Genomic DNA, 19,085 nt, shown 5'->3' on the forward strand with positions numbered 1-19,085 from the left:
GTCCCTTTAGATGAATAAATTATTAATGCTCACAGTTTAGGAGTAAAGCCTGATGAAGAATGGCAATAAAATATAACTAGAATTTTAAGAGTGCTAATTTCTTCTTTATTTCTGGAGGAATCCACTCTGACTTTGTACCTTGACCTTCTGTCCCTTCAGATTTCTGCTATGGAAACGAAGACCTGACATTCTCTATAAGTGAGGCCATTAAGCTCTGTGTTACTGTGGTGGCATATGCTCCTGAGTCGTTCAGAAGGTAATGCAGCCCTTTATTCTGGGCCTTGTGATTTGTAAATACGGCAAAGGAATAAAAAATGAATATAAACATTATGTTTGCTGATATAATCCTGTAATATTCTGGCAAATGTGTTTTCAATAACTACACTTAGGAAACTTGTCATAGCATAGGTTCTGGAAAATGTAGTACATCTTCATTCATTTAAACTTCCCTAAAATTTGGAATTTATTTGTGCAGCAGCTAAGACGTTTAGTCTTGTTTAGAAAATATCGTCATGACATGTAATACAAATTAATAGAAAACAAAATTCCAGAGAAGACATTTAAACTATTGAAGAAAATGCTTTTCAAGGAGCAATAAGAACTCCTTTCACACAAAGAGCAAGATATGAATCTTGCCTGTCATTTTGCCAAGTGTAAGGAATCCAAAGGATTCACATGGAAAGTGTCATCCCAACTCCAGGACATTGGCTCTGGTCTGATTTTTGTAGTGATATGCAAAATGAAAATCAGTCTCATCTTGCTGTTAAAATAGATCTTTTTAAAGACAGAGACAATGATTCAAATGAATCATGGATGTTATGTAGTTATCCTTAAAAATAATAGAGTTATATTCCTTTAAGTGTTTCCCAATGCTGCCTTAATCAGCCCAATGGCCCTCCTCCCCAGTTATATCAATATTAGGGAATCTCTCCCTCTCAACTTCTCAATCTACTTTGACCTTTTCTTGTAATATCTAACTCATAAACAAAATCTCATGTTATATGCTATCATATTTTTGGTATAAAGCTCAAGTTTGAAACAGGACCATTCTGAAAATTCAATGTGGAGGAAAGAAGTCCTACTCTGTTGGCAAGCTCTGGGAAGAAGGGAAGAACTGGGTTGATTTTGCCAGTGTATCTTTATCAGTTTGCTTCTCAGATTAGTCTTTCCTTCTTCCCTAGAACAGAATGTATAAAGGGGCAAAGGGGGACGAGGATTCATATTAATTGAACTCTTTGTACACGAAGAATGAGTAGGAAATAGCCATTCCCCTATGAGTCCCAGCTTTTTTCGTGTTAACCCTGGGGATTAAACATTATGATAGTGGTCAACCAGAAGGTGGCTATGACCCTCAAGAGAGCAAATCTGCAGTCTATAATGGTGGTCCTGCTCCCACTTTCCTTGGGTCCTTCTATAGTACCACAGCTCCATAAAAGGCTTGAGAATAGAATGAAAACCTGTGCTAAATTAATTCCAAGCCCACTCTATTCCTGGGTGTAAAAATACTCCCTATTTTATTTTCCATTCCAAGTGTGTACATTGTTAATAGGTGTATCAGAGGATCTGCAGTGAGATGAAGTGAATGAGACACTGCAATAATAAAAGGTATAAGGATTCTAACATAGAAAACCCCCAGATTTAACTAAAAATTATTTCCCATTATCAAATTTCTGGAAAGACATGAAATCCTCTCTCAAGTAAAATTCAAAAACTCTGAAATCAAAAGAAATTAGAGTTCACAATCAAATTCTCTTGTCACTGTAAGTAACAGGCCAAAGTCCAATATTGCTATGTTAATTGAAAATTAAAGAATTATCCTCCCTAGTCCCCTATTCTGTTCTTTAGGGATTCTTAAATTTCTGAGTAGAATCAGGATCTCTTAAACAGTTGTTCCCTGGGATATCTCTCAAGGAATAAGTATAATTCTTACAACACTTCAACATTGGTAACACCAAGTCCCTATTGTACTTAAATTTTTTAAGTAAATGTATTTTATTTAAATATAACTTTTATACATAAAAGTTTTTAAAAGTCATAATGTTATAGTTTTACCTCTATACCTGGTGCTTCATTATATATTATATATATTATATATTATAGTTTCACCAACATTCCATAAAGTTAACCCATCTGTACAACTACCACTCATATAGAAAAATCAGAGGAGCCACTATCTTACATCACAAATCATCTTTGCCTATTTCTAAACTCTATTCAAGTGAAATAATATAGTATGTTTCAATGTTCAACTTTTTTTTTTAATTTTTTATTTATTTTTTTTATTTATGATAGTCACAGAGAGAGAGAGGGGCAGAGACACAGGCAGAGGGAGAAGCAGGCTCTATGCACTGGGAGCCCGTTGTGGGATTCGATCCCGGGTCTCCAGGATCGTGCCCTGGGCCAAAGGCAGGCGCCAAACCGCTGCGCCACCCAGGGATCCCTCAAAGTTCAACTTTTGTTATTCAATATTATTTCGTTAGCTTCATCCATATAATTGTATGTGACCATAGTTTGCTCTTCATTCATCTGGAATATTTCATGTAATGTCTGTGCCACAATTGATTTCTCATTGACAGACATTTGTATTATATCACATTTGAAGCTATTAAATAATCCTGCAGTGAAAATTTTTGTATACATCTTTGTGAGCACATATGTCTATATTTCTGTAGGTGGCAATGCTATGGTAGGTCATGGAATATGTGTATATTTTGTGTTAGTAGATCCTACTGGTTTTCCAAAATGGCTGTGTCAATTTCCATTCCCACCAGCAGTGTATGATCATTCCAGTACACCACTGACTCATCAGCACTTGATACTCCGTCTTTATTTTAGCTATTTCGTTGGGTTCTAGTGATATTTTGTGGTGGTTTTAGTCTTCATTTCCCTCTTACCAACTGAAAGGTTTGGAAGTTTTCCAGATGTTTAATGAAACTCAGATATCCACTTTTGCAAAGTGTCTATTGAAGTCTTCCACCCATTTTTTTTTTCAAAGATTCCATTTATTTATTCATGAGAGTCACAGAGAGAGAGAAAGAGAGCAGAGAGAGACACAGGCAGAAGGAGAAGCAGGCTTCATGCAGGGAGCCTGACGCGGGATTCCAGGATCACGCCCTGGGCTGAAGGCAGGCGCTAAACCACTGAGCCACCTAGGGATTCCCCTTACACCCATTTTTAAATGAGATTATCAGTATTTTTTTATTTGATATATAGAATTTGTCTAAGGAGTCTGACATAAGTACTTTTAGCTTATATGTACTGGGGTGCTGGTAAACATTTAATAGCCAGTTCTCTGGGGGAAGAGTCCCTCATGTAGCATTGCTAATTGGTCAAACATGTAGCAATGGCTAAGTATGAGATAACAGGATGACATCATTGAACATGGGGTTGGAAACAGATGCATACCTAGACTATCTTGTTTGCCCTGTTAAATGTCCACGCCAGCATACCACTGGTTATATGCATTTCAAATAACATCTCTTACTCTGTGACTTATAATTTTACTTGCTTAACATTATCTTTTAATGAACAGAATTCTTCATTTTAATGTAGTCAAACGTATTACAATTTACCTCACTGTTTAGTGCTTTCTGTGTCCTCTTAAGAAATCTTGGCTTAGCCCAAGGTTGTGAATATATCCCCTTATATTATCTGCCAGATGCTTTATTGTATTTACTCTCATACTCAGATAATCCATCTGAAATTAATTTTTAGTATGATGTAAAGTAAGGTCAAAATTTCTTTTTCCCATACAGATATAATAGACAATAGACTGAGCACCATTTATGGAAAAGACTAGCATTTCCCATTGCATCGCAATGTCATCACTGTTATAAATCAAGTGTGGATTTGTTTCAGACTCTTTATTTTGTCCCACATGTCTGTTTGTCTCTCCTTGTGTTGTGGGGTCATGGAGTGCAGCAGCCAGGAAAGAATTCCCTTTTTTTTCCCCCAAGAAAGAACTCTTAAGATGTTATATGATGCAGCTTAGTAAGTTTATTTAAATAGCATGGGGACAGGATCCGTAGTCAGAAAGAGCTATACTTTTTGCTGTACAAAGCTGGTGATTATATGTTTTGTGGTCAAGGGGGAGGCAACATGCAGGGAGTATTAGATCACAAATATTTTCTTCAAACTTCTCATAAAATTACTCTTACAAGATTTCTCTTGTGCTTTTCATTTAGTTTAGTATTAACTATTGGTGAGATACATAGGCAGTCGTGAGACCTTTTAAGAATGTAGCAACCAGCGTGTATTTGATCCCTATCAGACCTCAGCAGGCTATAGATCAGCCTTCTGGCCTAAAGGTGAACATCTTTCTGCTTCTGTCCCTCACCACTTGCAGCAATATTATGCTGTCTTACTTATTATAGCTTTATGATAAGTCTGATTGGTGTTCTTACTTTTACCTTCAACATTCCTATGTACTTGTATTTAACATGTGTCTCTTATTAAAATGTAGTTGAGATTTATTTTTTAATTATTCACTCCAGTAAGCAGCCATTTTCATTTTCAGTTCTGCATCACAAAGGCTGTTTCCACAAACTAGGGGTGATAGAAAGGGAGGTGGGGGGGGGCGGCGGTGACTGGGTGACGGGCACTGAGGGGGGCACTTGATGGGATGAGCACTGGGTGTTATTCTATATGTTGGCAAATTGAACACCAATAAAAAATAAATTTATAAATAAAATAAAATAAAATAAAACTAAGAAAAAAAGAAAAAAGAAAAAAAAACAAAAAAGAAAAACAAAGGCTGTTTCCACAGGCTCTTTCTCAAAAATTGCTTAACCTTTAAGAGGCCAGCCTCCCAGGGAAGGGTTTTAGCTCTTCTAAAATTTGTTTCAGCTGACGAATCACCTAGGAAATCCCCGAGTGGAAGCTTTATTGACCATTGTGATGCTCATTTCTCTAGCTGGAGTACATAGCCCCACCTATCATTATTCTGTTCTTTCCACCAGCTGTATATATGCTACTTTCCCCTCCCAACTAGATCATATAATCAAGCAGAATTTCCTCACTTTTTACTGGGTACTCAAGTAATCAATTAATTAGTTAATTAATTGGTGGCGGTCAACATTTCCAGCAGCTCTACTTACTCTTGACTTGGTTGAGGTGGGAAGGGGGTTCAGAATCAGTCATCACTCTGGAGGTTTTTCATTCTTTTGAACTCCCAAATAAAACACAGCCAACCAAAGTAGAGTGTAAAATGTGACTTGGTTTCCTTTCTGTTGATTAAAGTCTTCAGATGCTGATGGTCTTGGAAGCTCTAGTTCCCTGCTATCTCCAAAAGCTAAAGAGGCAGACATCACAAGTGGAGACAGTACCTGCTGCCCGAGAGGAGATCGCTGCCACAGCTGCTCTCGCGACCTCCCTACAGGCCCTTCTGTACAGTGTAGAGGTCCTCACCAGGTAATCCACACACAAATAGTCAATAGCCTGACATGGTATGTGACTGCCAAAAAGAGGAAGAAAAAAACGTGGCCACTAAGAATGTCTAAAACCCTATCGTTATTGACACACACCTGCTGAACTCAGCCTTTTGTGGCTGAAAATTTAAGCCCTTAAGTTGTTTGGATAAATAATGCTAAGTATTCTGAATAATTAATAATAATAATAGTAATAACAATACCATGAACACATCTGCATATAGCTTGCTGAGCTTCTGTGGTAGTTTTAACCCAATAGTGAGTGAATCTTTTATAAAAGGGCCGATGTAGTGAATATGAAAACATGACCTATATTTTTATTAGATTTTATATTATTTTTTGAGATGTGAAATGTCTGTAATTCCAACTAAGCCACCTTTTATTATTTTATTGTTTGTGAAGAGTTGTGTTTTTTTTACTACAATTTCAGAAAATATAACAAACATAAACGACAGAATTTTATTCTAATGCTAGAATTCAGATTCTCTGTGGGGCAAGGCTCAGTGGTGCTGGGTGGAATAGCAGGCTGGGGGATTTGGGAATGGAAAGGTACATTGACACTAGAGTTCAGCCCTAAATAAAGTGCCAAGAAGTTAGTCCTGTCACAGAGGTCTCAGGTGCAGAAGCAGAAGGCATTGAGAGGCCGGATGGGGATGGAGGAGACGGGGCAGACAGAGTGAGAGGAATGGTGAGTGGAGGTAGGAAGCTATGCAGATGGTTGGCTTTCTTTCTCTGTTCCCATCTAAAATGAGCTAGAAGGAGATATTGTTCCGTGGAGTAGAGATAGGGAAGTCTTCTTCTTGAGTTGGTGTCTCTGCCCCTCCATCCCATTTGGTCACATCCTTGGCCTAGCTCCTGTCTGGTATTTACTCCCACCAAAAGACACCAACTTCCTCAGATCCATCTTGCCCTGTTGATGAGCCCAGGCTGAAATCCCTCAGTCCAGGAAGGACTTACCTAGCGTGCACTAGCAAGTGAAGGAGGAAGTAAGATTGTGACTCATTAAGTCAATATATGTTTAGTTTCTAATCATGAGCAACATTGCCAACCTAGGAAGCAGACTGTAGTCCAGAAGCCTTTGGTAGACTGCCAGTGTTGAAGGGTTTGTGGGACACCTGGCTGAGGAGATGGGAAGTAGTGGAACAGGGTACTATGGCCAGTCGCCTCTTCCAATGGGACCCAGTCCCGATGCTTTGATGTCAGTTTCATGAGAGTCCTAGGAGGAAGAACATCCTAAGGAGAAATGTCACTTATACTCTTTCCTCTACACCTCTCTGGTTATGTCAGTTTTTCCTAAGTGCCACTTTTGTTATTTCTCTTCATATTATGCAATCTCAGTGCTTTCCTCCTTTCCATTCTATCAGGATAAGTCAATTAACTAATCCAAAATTGACTTACCCAAAATTCCACCAAGAGTTATGGATAATATTACTGACATTTAAAATTCTGTGGCTCTAGATATTCCAGAGTATTGAATAGTCTCTTGGCAGAGGGGAGAACTAGCCTCATGGCTCAGCTGGTGATTATTCACAATAAAGTTGGACTTTGCTGTTTTTACAAGAAGATAAGAAGAACCCCATTTCACCTCTACATTCTAATTTCTTTACTCATGAACAAACTAACAGCTAAAAAGGTAGTAACATACAAATAAGTATATTACAACTGTATTAAGGTTAGTTTTCTATTGTTATGTGACACTGTGACACAGTACCACACATTTAGGGGCCTAAACAAAACATGTATTATCTTATATTTCTGGGCAGGCTCAGCTGGTTTCTCTGCTCAGGGTCTCACAAGGCCAAAATGAAGATGGCAATCAAACTGGACTCTTATCTGAAGGTTCCGGGGAAAAATCCACTTCCAATATCATTTAGGTATTTGGCAGAATCCAGCACCATGCAGCTTTAGGTCTGAGGTCCCCTTTCCTTTCTGCCAGCCAGGGGCCGCTCTCTACCTTAGGAGGGTACTGTCTTACTTCTCATATAGCCCCTTCTTTCTTCCAGCCAATGATGGTGCCCTGGGTCCTTCTCATGCTTCAAATATCTCTGTTCCTAGTGAGGAAAAACTTTGCTTTCTTAAGGGCTGGTGCAATTAGATTTAGCCTATCCAAATGATTTCCCTTTGGCGGTATAACAGCTTGTGATCACTGGGGTGATACTGGGGGGAGTGCAGGGTCCTGGGACCATCTTTAAATTCTCCGTCCATAACAATGGCACAGGAAGAGAAGGTCTAGTGTGATTGTTTAAAGCCTATTTTCCAGCACACCCAGGGTACAGAAAATGAGCATCCTAGAGGCAAGCCTTAAAGAGTTCCTACAAGCAATTGTTTTGAAAAGGTACATCATCCCTTCCATCTCTCAGATATTAATAGAGAGGCAAAGATTATCTAATACTTAAAGTAAACCCTGCAAATATAAAATGGGATGATTCAAATCTATTTCTGGACATCTAAATTACTGACTTATAATAGACACTAATTTACTCACTTCTCTGGGTAGTCTTAGGTATAATTTTGACTAGAGGGAGTTCCTCATTCTTTGATAGTTTTTCAGAAAAATAAGGTCATTGATTACAACATATGTGGTCAAAATGGCAGATACGTCTTTATCTTTTATGTATTATTTAGAACAGTTAACTTCCTGGTACCTGTCAAATTGAAAAATGAGCTCTTACCTCTAAGTAAATCATACAGACTTAGAAGTCTGAGTTCATAAATGTCTGTTTTGAAGTGTCATAGTTTATTACTCAGAACCAAGAAGTAGAAGGGCTTAAATCATGGTATGCTAATAGACCCCTGCGAATCAGTGTTCCCTTTAAAGTGCCTCTCAGAACAGAGACAGCCAGTGTGTGACAGAAACGCCCAACTAGACTCTGTGAGTAATATAAAACTTATGTGAGTTTCCATAACTTGAGGACCTTGTAAATGTTTCCACTTCTGTTGCTGTTGTTTTGTTGTGGTGGTTCCTGTCCCTGTTGCAGGCCCATGACAGCCCCACAGATGAGCAGGTGTGACCAAGGTCATAAGGGAACCACTACAGCCAATCACACCATGTCGTCTGGGGTGAACACCAGGTAATTCACTGGCCTTATTCTTTTGTGGTCTTTCAATTTCATACAACCTGAATCTCAGCTGTTGGGAATGAAAGGAATCTTGAAAATAGTCAATATTGAGTGTGAAACTCTCCACGGAAAAGAACAGAAGGTGAGCATGTAGAGTTATAAGGCTTCTCTTGACATTGTCAGAGAGAAATCCAAGCCACCTTCAGAAATTGGCATTTGTGTCGGTTTGTTTTCATGAACATGCAAGATGTTCTCTGCTGTCTGGGTGGTCTTTGAACTATGCTAGTGTTGTTTCATTTGCCTCCAAGAAAAAGGCAAATGAAACAATAATAATCAGGGGGTGGTTTCTCATTCCTGGGGGCAGTTATACAGGGTCAACTTTCTTTCATCTGGACAGATTTTCCACAGGCGTTCCATCCAAATTTTGACTTAGGGCCTTAAATTATGCTCTCATGGTCATTGACTTAATCTCCCTCCCTAAATATTTTAGTGTAACTCAGACACTGGTTATACTAGTTAATACTCAACACTGCTTCATTCTGTCTGCATTAACATCTAAATATTTTAACATACACACACACACACACACACACACACATTTAATTAGCTTCTTCCTTCAAGGAAGATTTAAGTAGGGCAAACCGCAGATCAGAGAAATAGTTCTCTTTTCCCAGTATGGAGTAGTTAGTTAGTAGGGAGATCTTAAGGAGAAACTTCATAATGTTCTATTCTCTCTGAAGCACAGTTTTAAGAATGTATCATCCTTTATATAAAGTTAATTCCGTGCTCATCGTTTATATTAGGAATAAAACAAATACCAAAGCCAACTGTAAATTAGCTGATGTGATGGTTAACCCATGCCTCAGTTTCTTATATTAAGAAAAAAAATATATATTTTGAGTGGTATTCAGTGGCTAAATTCAACCACCAGAGAAAGATACACAGAAAAAGAGAGTTTCTAAAGTCCTATTATCAATTAGTCGTAAAGAAGTAAGTCTCCAGAACTGAAAGGAAGTCTTCCCCTGATAGTTCTTCCCCTGATCGCCTGAAACAGAGCACATGGTATTAAAACTGTAACTAGATTCACTTTACTTTCAAAGTTTTTCAAAAGTCCCCTCATTTGGCTACATTCCATGACCACTTTGTATGTATTTCCATAACATGTATTTCTACGAATTATATGCCAGTGGGACAGCTTTCATAGCACCTATGATTGCAGTGTGTACGGTAGCCACATGAAAGAGAAAGATTTTGTATTTTAGGTTTAGTGTATGTGCATTTGTGAGCTTATCAAAATGTGTCGATTCAAGGGCTTTTCGTAAGAAACAGTCCTTAAGAAGCCCTGCCATAGAGCCCCTGTTCTTGCTCTCATCGTTATACAGACTGTTCTTCTGATTTCCAGGTACCAGGAGCAAGGCGCCAAACTGCACTTTATCAGGTACAGAGAAGCAAGCCCTGATTTCATACTAATTCTGACATCTTGTAATGATTGCCTTTTGAGCTGGGTTATAGTTCCCATTAGATTTCATTTAATTAATGCATGACATACTCTTTCTGGGTACATCCTCAGGAAGTGGCTTGTGTAAAGCCACTGCAATTTGGGATGGCAGGAAAGAAAGTTTACCCTGCAGACCAGGTTCTCCTCATTAATGTATATGATACATAATAGAAGGAATCGTACAAAACTCTCTTCTCACAGTTTCCACCCCCACCTTTTCAGACCCCCAGTTAACCTTTTATAATTCCCCAGGGAGAATCTTCACTTACTGGAGGAAGGGCAAGGCCTTCCCAGAGAGGAACTGGATGAACGAATTGCTCGGGAGGAGTTCAGAAGACCTCGGGAGTCCCTGCTGAATATTTGTACCGAATTTTATAAGCACTGTGGGCCAAGGCTGAAGATCTTGCAAAACCTGGCTGGGGAACCTCGGGTTACTGCCCTGGAGCTGCTGGATGTGAAGTCACACATGAGGTATCATCCTTGCTTTCCCTGCTTCTGAGTGTAGCTGCAGCTTGGGATGTGGTTTTGGGGGTGTGGGGGTGTGGGGAGGCGATATCTCAGGATAAGAGCTTGGATACTCAGAATGATTTGTTTCTTGTGGCTTGGATGCATATCATATAGGGCCATCTAGGAAAATGTATATTAAGTCTATCAAAAAGGATCTCAAGGTTGGCAGGGGGGAAAACTCTTAAAGACAGAGAAGCATAGTCCAGATATTTGCTCCTCAATAAAAGAGAGGAAAAGGGAAATTTCATCATCTAAATTTGTATAAAAGTAGCCTTCATCCAGGTACTATTTATTGCCCAGATTCTGACTTTTTACAAGAATCCATTTCCTATCATCTTACATGGAAAAAAAACTCAATACTGCTTACTGCCCAAAGACTTGCTCTGTTCCTACACGACCTGTGGACTCAGTAATGAGCCCTGCAGGGAAGTGAGCAGTTTTAACTCTGAGCCATTTTGCTTGGAACCCTTTTATACAAATTGTGCATGATAGCCTTCCAATGTTTCGAAAAGAAAAAAAAGTGTCCGGTGGAAATTCTGATCTGGATGAGGCCAGTCATCGTTTAAAAATTTTTACTGTTGGTAGGCCGGGGAGAGGCCCTAGAAATGCGTCTCTGTGCACTCATATTTCCTTCTTCCTGTGGTGATGTCACATCTCACTTGTTGCGTAAACCACGAAGCCCAAAGCCCATGTCTGTATTCTCAGATTCTTAAACATGATTCCAGATCTTCCATTTAGATTTGTAACAATGTGTAAAAAGTCATAAAAATCCCTTGAAAGAAAAATTCCATGGGTAACAAAATATTCACTTGAAAAGTTTAGTATCCTCATAAAGCTAAAGGTAGAGTCAGGTTCTAGCCATTCAGGAATAACACTGCTATTTGGCAATACATCCCGCTTCCCTGATTGTTATCAACTTTTTTCTTAAAATTATCCCTTGAAAAATTTAGAAAGTACGAAGTGAGCGAAAATGAGAGTCTATAAATGTAGAGAGAAGACAGACTCTTTCTCCTCCAGGCTAATTTCACATTCTCTGAGAGGCTGGCCCACACCCAGGACTCCAGAGTTTCAAATGTGTTCATGTTCCCACCGTACAGTAATGGGGAAGAGCTTATTTCACACTGAGAATCTCAGCACCTACACTGGGGAGGGGGAGGAAAGTTTGGAGTATTATGAGCCTGTTGCCATAGCAACCAAGTGCTCCATTCAGTCTCTCTCTCCTCCTTTCCCACTGATGATGGCTAGCTGAACCAAGTAATCCTGTGAACAAAGCAACATCACATTCCCTAGAATCAGACTATCACTTCTACCAACCGCCATTTTGTGGGCAGAAAGGGATGAGATTCCTAAAAGATGGATGAGAGAGAAAGAGGAAGATCAGGATCATGGGTTAGTAACCGTCCTTTAATTCAATCATTTATAACTACTTAAAGCCTTTGGAAGAAGAGGAGAGTGTTAGTTAGATCTGGAGCTCTCTCCAGAGGCCAAACCCTGTTAAAAGATTAAGTGGGCTATAGTTCAAATGACTTACATCAGTGTCCTGGCACTGAATTGATGGAGTTCAACAGATACTAATGCTAATGAGCATGATCCAAATACTATGCTAGACGCTGGGAATGTAAAATAAAGTCCTGGTCCTCACCATGACCATGGTCTAATAGAAGAAGCACGCATAAGAAAAGAACCACAGTGCATTGTTGCGAGTACTATATACACCATGTTTGTCTATCTATGTATTTGTTAATTTACAAAATACTTAAGGCAACTTAGAAAATTAAACAGAGGGGGGGGTGCCTGGGTGGCTCAGTCGTTAAGTGTCTGACGCCTGATTTCAGCTCAGGTCATGATCTCAGGGTTGTGAGATGGAGCCTACATCAGGCTTTGTGTTCAGCAGGGAGTCTGCTTCTCTCCCTCTCCTACTGTGCCTCCGCACACTCTTTCTCTCCCTCTCTCAAATAAATAAATAAAATCTTTTTAAAAAAGAAAATTAAGCAAAGGGATAGAATATACAAGTTAGAGAGTCAAAACAAAGTAGAAAATTAGCAAGGAAATAATTATGTTTACAATAACATCAATACAGGAAATCTATATGATTTGATCAGATTAGCTGCTATTCATGACCATAAATTTGATTTTGAGCTTCCAAGTTGTCAAAGCAATGAGGAGGAAATGACCAATTATAAAATCATAGTGTTGGTAAGATAAAAACAACTAGTTGTTTGATAAAAAATTACTTTTTTTAAAATACAAAGAATAAGAAATGTCTCCTGGTTGGTGTTTGCTAAAAGGAAAGAGTGGTGTGATGAACAACACCCGCGTGGTAAATAAAGTGTTAGTTTCACATGGCTGGATGCCTGTCAGTACTGAAAGTTGGCGTAACATCATAATACAATTCATCAAGAGCAACCTATCTGAAGCCAAGATAATGTGATTTAAAAGCACAATTATTTCATTGCCTATTGCAGGATAGGCAGATTTTTTACTGCCAGGAAACAGACTCAATGACCACTATTAATGCAATTTCTCACAAGTTTTTGATTAAAAAAGGACCTGCCATGATCTCTGGCCAGAGATATTCTGTGTTGCTAAGTAGGGATAGACCCATATGCTCTGCCTTGCACCAATCAAGAGGGATAATTTAGGCTTTCTCTTATGAGTTAAATATACATTTGGATACATGTAACCGTCAGAACTATGGACACATAGGTGGTGTTTAAAATCATAAGAATGGGTAGTACCACTCAAAGAGAGAAGATTGATAAAAACAGGAATGGCTTGATATAAGAGGAGAAATTTACCTGAAGTATTTGTTTTTTTTTTTTAACTTTTTTATTTATTTATGATAGTCATACAGAGAGAGAGAGGCAGAGACACAGGCAGAGGGAGAAGCAGGCTCCATGCACCGGGAGCCCGATGTGGGATTCGATCCCGGGTCTCCAGGATCGCGCCCTGGGCCAAAGGCAGGCGCTAAACCGCTGTGCCACCCAGGGATCCCTACCTGAGGTATTTGATTCAAGCCAAAGCACCAAGAGGCAATCTGTAATCCTGTGTTAGCAAAATATATGGCTGACTGTAAGGATCTCTGATTAGATAGAGTCTCTGCCCTAAGGGAATTTAATGTTTCATATGCCTAAACCAGAGCTGCCAAAGCAGCAGTATATATAGCAGGATAATAAGGTCCGCAAAGTCTCTCTCACCCTCTCTCTCTCCTCTCCTTGCCTCCTTCTCTTCAACTCTCCCTCTCCATTAGAAAATCTCTTGTGTTCTCACCGGGAAATGACATAGGATTTTTTTTTTTTTTTTTTTTTACCAAAAGATTATCTATGTGCTAGTACAGCAAAGATTATATTAAAGGAAATGTTTGTGTTATGCTCAATGCAAATTCATTTTTTAACACCAGCAGGGATTAGAGAAATTCAGGTAGTAATGCATAAAATGACTAAAATTCAGTTCTAAATACTGTTCTTGTGCTTAAAATAGACAGATTGATGCTTTCTCAAGCATTTCTCAATGTTATCTATAAAATAATAAGGGAAAAGAAATATGTGCATATAGACATGCTCTTATCCATCATACGAACTAAAAAGTAAACAATTTTCTGCATGGCACATTTGTGAGAAAGAGATAAACAGAAGAACATACAGGCTGTTTAAAATTATTTAAGACATGCACATTCAGGGATGCCTAAGTGGCTCAGTGGTTGAGCATCTACCTTTGGCTCAGGGTGTGATTCTGGGTCCTGGGATCAAGTCTCACATTGGGCTCCCCACAGGGAGCCTGCTTCTCCCTCTGCCTGTGTTTCTGCCTCTCTCTCTCACTCTCTCTCTCTCTCTCTCATGAATAAATAAATAGAATCTTTAAAAAAAATAAAAAGTAAGACGGATATGATTTATAGAAAGTAAAGCAAAGTAAGAGTGAGTTAGGATGGTTGAACTTCATGTTTTATAGTTAATTAGAAAATGGTTTCTTTGTAAGGAGACAGTTGAGAAAACATGATACATGCATGAGGGAGGAAACCTTAAATACCCAAGAGAACAGCAAATTCTTGGACTTTGGAACATGTGGTGAATCTGAAGTTTGGCACAAAGAAACCAGTGTGGATACAGTGTAGACAAATAAGAACTCCTGCTAGCCAGGGATCAGATCTGATCAGTGTTCCTTGGGAATATTGAGACACTTTGCCTTTATATCCATTGAGATGGGAATTTAACAGATAATCTTGATCAGAGAGTTGACTTGTTCTTAGTGTCATGCAATGAGATCATAGACAGTATGTATGCCACACAACGCTCAAGTGAAGTGGGCAGTTTGGTATGGGAAGATGGATTATCTTCCTTTGTGATCTGGAAAAAAGGGATAATTTACAGATACAGATGAATTGAATTGATGGGATCATGTGGAAAGTTTCTGAATGGTCCCCTTTTCTCAGGAAAATAGAAAATGGTATTAGCAGAGTGTGAGGTTCTATCTGAAACTGTGTTGTAGGACTGAGGGAAAAAGAAAGTATAATTCTCAAGAGGAATAAGTAAGCAGACGAGAGGCCTACAGTAGACCTGCTTTGCAACACTAAGGGTGAGCTTGTGATTGGAAATCATGAATGTTAAATGGTGCTGGTTAGCATGTTTGTGAATTTCTCCCCAGCAAACTTCAGCTCTGTCTCTGTAGGGAAAGATGTAAATTTAACCAGAGGGATTGTTTTCTTAGATAAGATAAATGATAGGGGAAAGGTACAAGGAGTTTGAACTTATGTAAAAATTACTGATTTTAATAATAAACCATGTTTTTTAAAAATAATCTCTGAAAAAATTTAGGTTGGCAGAAATTGCACACTCTCTTCTGAAGCTGGCACCATATGACACCCAGACGATGGAGAGCCGTGGGCTTCGGCGCTACATCATGGAGATGCTACCCATTACCGACTGGACAGCCGAGGCAGTGAGGCCAGCCCTTATCCTCATTTTAAAGAGATTGGATAGAATGTTCAACAAAATTCATAAGATGCCTACTTTGAGGTGAGCTGTTGGTATTACAAGCTTCAAAGTTAGGGTTTGTCATCTTTTAAGATGGTGGTGCAATCCGGAGTTGAACGAATGACTTGAAAGTTTTCTGTTGGTATTTGTGCATAGCTAACCAGGTATATGAATGCATAAGTAACAGGGTCTACGTTTTGAAGAAATAATATGTTCTTTAAAATTATATGTGTTCATCTTGAAAAATCTGTTCATATCTTAGCTATCATGTTCTTCATCTGACACACATAAGAAATTCAGTGAGTATCCTTCAATTTCTTTTGAAATAAGGCAAGGTGTGCCTTATGAATAAAACAACTGAGGAGAAAAGAAAAATTAATTCAATGTTCAAAGAATACTGGCTTTAACAGAGTATTTTAGGTATCAGTTTGAGAAGTGACAAATCTTAACAATAAGCAGCCACATAGCCTCTGAGAAAAATCCCAGGACTAGTAACAAATACTAAGTTTCACCATTTCATCTAATTCACAGTGGTATTAAATTAACATTATTACCCTTAATCTCTGTTCAGTAACCTGAAGTATCCACTCTCTATGCAGGGATGCCTCTGAACCAGACTGCCTGGAGATCTGAGTCCAGTTTGGAGACCAATGAGCAGACAGTTCAATTGGTTAAATGCCAATAAACCTACTAACTCAGAAATGTCAAATTTGAGTTAATGAGAACATTTTCTGTCCCTTTAAACTTAACTCCAATTCAGTGCAGCTCTTGCCTAAGAATTTGTGGCACTTAGCATTCAATTTGTTGGAACTTATCCAGGTTTTAGCCTGTGTTCTTGTTCATTTATGCAGCCATCAGGAGTTGTTGGATTTATAAAAAAGAAATTGAAAGATTTCATTCCAGTAATTGATACTTTGTTCCTCTGTTCCTTTTTAGCATGATGAATGCCTACACGTTATTTCAAGATTATTTATTTCAGTGGCATGGAAATGTCTGTCCTTACCACACACCTACTTTTTTTAGTGGCCCCAATGGAACATTTGTGCCTATTGGCAAATGGCATGTCTTCTCATTCCTAAAAGGGTGTGCCAAAATAAATTCTTTTTCTTAAATAACTTTGTATGTAAAGATGTCAGACATCTCCATAGGCTGACTCATTTGTCATATAATCAAGCCCAGTTGTAAAGAGCATCATGCTTCCTAAAAGTAGATGGGTCAATTGTAGGTAATTTCTTTGGGGTACATCCTAAGAATTTGAGGTTGCCTTGGATTTAATTTCTTCAGGTGATCTCTGCTCAACAAGGGAAATGTTGACCAAAATTGACCTTGTGTTACTTGAGAATCAGGATGTCAACATGTCCTCATTTACGAACATTTCCATTTTGTCATTGTAGATGATCCATTTTTATAGGAAATATAAGCTTAGAAACTGTTTCCAGGATAATATTAGAAATAGCATTGATATCAGTAAAACCCAACCTGTTTATTTGGGGGGCCACGGAGATGTCTGTTTTGGGTACTGAGACAATTACAGACTGCATTGACTTTTATTACAGAAAATCCCATGTTCATCTAATTGGGTTTAGACTTATACCATTTATATGACCATAGAAAGTAGCCAAAAAAATCTCATTTCTTAGGAGGCCAAGAAAGAACACTTTTTAAATGAACGGTTTTCTTCTAATGTCATGTTTTTGGCAGGAGGTAAACCATATAAACCTAATCAGTTGTGTCCTGGTATAACAGCTGACAAGATCAATTGCAGTCTAATAAATAGGTTACAGAAACGCAGCCTTGTGGTCAGGTTAGTTCTGTTGGGAGTAATGGCCCCTGTGACGGGTTTCCTAAAATTGTAGTCTTATACCCTCTGTCAAAGCTGAAACCAGGGAACTTAAAATGCAACCCATTCATCATCTCTGTTTTTTCTTCAATAGATTTTGTCTCATTAGTCGAGTGGGGCAGGAGTGCCTCTGCCACGTTTTCAGTATCTTCTTCCCTTCCCAGTGTGCTCTGTGCTTTTGGAACAACATGGGTAAACTTCATCCCGTGTGAAGCACTTTGTTGTCTCAGACACCTGTCCTGTCTTAGATGGTGTCAGAATCACTGTCCCATTCACTTGTTTCAGACTGACTCCAGAAGGGAGCCACGCTGCTAATGGCTCCTATATTGTATTCCAGGCGACAGGTTGAGTGGGAGCCTGCCAGCAATTTGATTGAAGGGGTTTGTTTGACACTTCAGAGGCAGCCAATCATATCCTTCCTGCCTCACCTTAGGTCACTGATCAATGTCTGTGTCAATCTGGTGAGTAGCCAAGTGGCAACCTTATGAAACTTTGCAAAATTTAACTCTGCTATTGATTTCTCTGAATTGAAGATTTACAGGTCAACCACTTTGTGCCCCTACCTACCCATGAAAACAGACGGCTCAGGTGACACTGAAAATAGTGAGGTACATTTCAAGGTGGTGCGTGGGGAGATGAGGGGGCCCATCCCTACGCAAGTGGGATTTTGGTGTGCTGCTTCCCACGCACTACTTTGACAATTTGCCTCTTTAAGTTGCGCTGAGAGTTGAGGGCTGCCAGTTGGAGAGTGGGGTGGTGGAGACCGCACAATTGGCTAGAAGTTGAGGTAGTCTGGGGTGGGGGAGCTTAAAATGCAAAGAGAATTTTTTCCGCTTTTTTAGTGCAAAATGATGATATGAGTTGGCCAGTCTAGGATCTAGGGGAAGAAAAAAAAACTTTTTTATCGTTGATGTAATATCTAGAGTCTGGTCCTCACAAGGTTTTGTACGATGTAGAAATCATGTTAGAGCATTTCATTGAGTAGGATCTGCTGCTTAACTAGTTGAGCAATAACTCTATAGCTGGAATGCCTAGTGCAAATAGAGCTATGCCATCATCATTGTCAGTACCAGCTCCATCAAAAAATGTGGACTGCCTTCCTTTGAATCCACCAGTAAGTATGTCCAATCTCCTGATTAGAATAGTTTTTGGTTCATCTCTCATTATTTACATAGTTAGCTATAAGCAACATTCTACAAAACCTTGGCTGAATCCAGTGTCACGTGTGATCAGACTCCAGACATTACATGCCTTCCAAAGGAGGCGACAAGAACAGATTGAAAGTAACATGTCCAACCTTCAAATTTCTATTATGATCATTATTATCTTATTATCATCATTATGATTATTGAATGAGACTCCCTTACTCCGGTCGCATGAAATTGCAATAGTCAAGGCTGGTCATGTGCTCTGTTTGTATTTCAGGTGATGGGAGTGGTAGGACCTTCCAGTGTTGCTGATGGATTACCCCTTCTTCATCTCAGCCCTTATCTCTCACCACCTCTGCCCTTCAGCACAGCTGTTGTCCGGCTTGTAGCATTGCAGATACAGGTGTGACTGCCTTACCTGTTTGTCACGCTCATTAAGTTGCTCGTGGAGGCACCTGATCATGGTGTTCTCTTCTTTTTCTGCAAAGGCTGGGCAAAATCTGTGAAACAAAAGTGTAAACATCTCCCAAACTTTTACGGGTTTGGAGCGTCAGTCCTGAGCTTGGCCCTAAGTTGTGCTTCTGTAATTCTTCTCGAGATCTCAAAAATAGCAGAGTCGTGTGGTCCTGCCACAACT

General features: G+C 39.1%; 1 protein-coding gene across 14 annotated transcripts in view; it reads left to right on the forward strand.

Moving 5' to 3' along the window:
* Positions 1 to 19,085, forward strand: part of UNC80 (unc-80 homolog, NALCN channel complex subunit) — a 215,099-nt gene that overhangs the window by 167,720 nt on the left and 28,294 nt on the right. For 13 of the 14 annotated variants that reach the window (XM_049106536.1, XM_049106539.1, XM_049106537.1 and 10 more), the window contains 8 exons: positions 160 to 256; positions 5,239 to 5,409; positions 8,405 to 8,497; positions 9,888 to 9,923; positions 10,236 to 10,454; positions 15,302 to 15,502; positions 17,638 to 17,761; positions 18,726 to 18,851. In XM_049106536.1, coding sequence (XP_048962493.1) covers positions 160 to 256; positions 5,239 to 5,409; positions 8,405 to 8,497; positions 9,888 to 9,923; positions 10,236 to 10,454; positions 15,302 to 15,502; positions 17,638 to 17,761; positions 18,726 to 18,851 — 1,067 coding nt within the window. The remainder of the gene's footprint in view (positions 1 to 159; positions 257 to 5,238; positions 5,410 to 8,404; positions 8,498 to 9,887; positions 9,924 to 10,235; positions 10,455 to 15,301; positions 15,503 to 17,637; positions 17,762 to 18,725; positions 18,852 to 19,085) is intronic. The other variant, XM_049106546.1, reaches the window with a different exon arrangement.

This window comes from Canis lupus, chromosome 37 (assembly GCF_003254725.2).
Source record: "Canis lupus dingo isolate Sandy chromosome 37, ASM325472v2, whole genome shotgun sequence".
In the NCBI taxonomy this organism is placed as follows: Eukaryota; Metazoa; Chordata; class Mammalia; order Carnivora; family Canidae; genus Canis; species Canis lupus.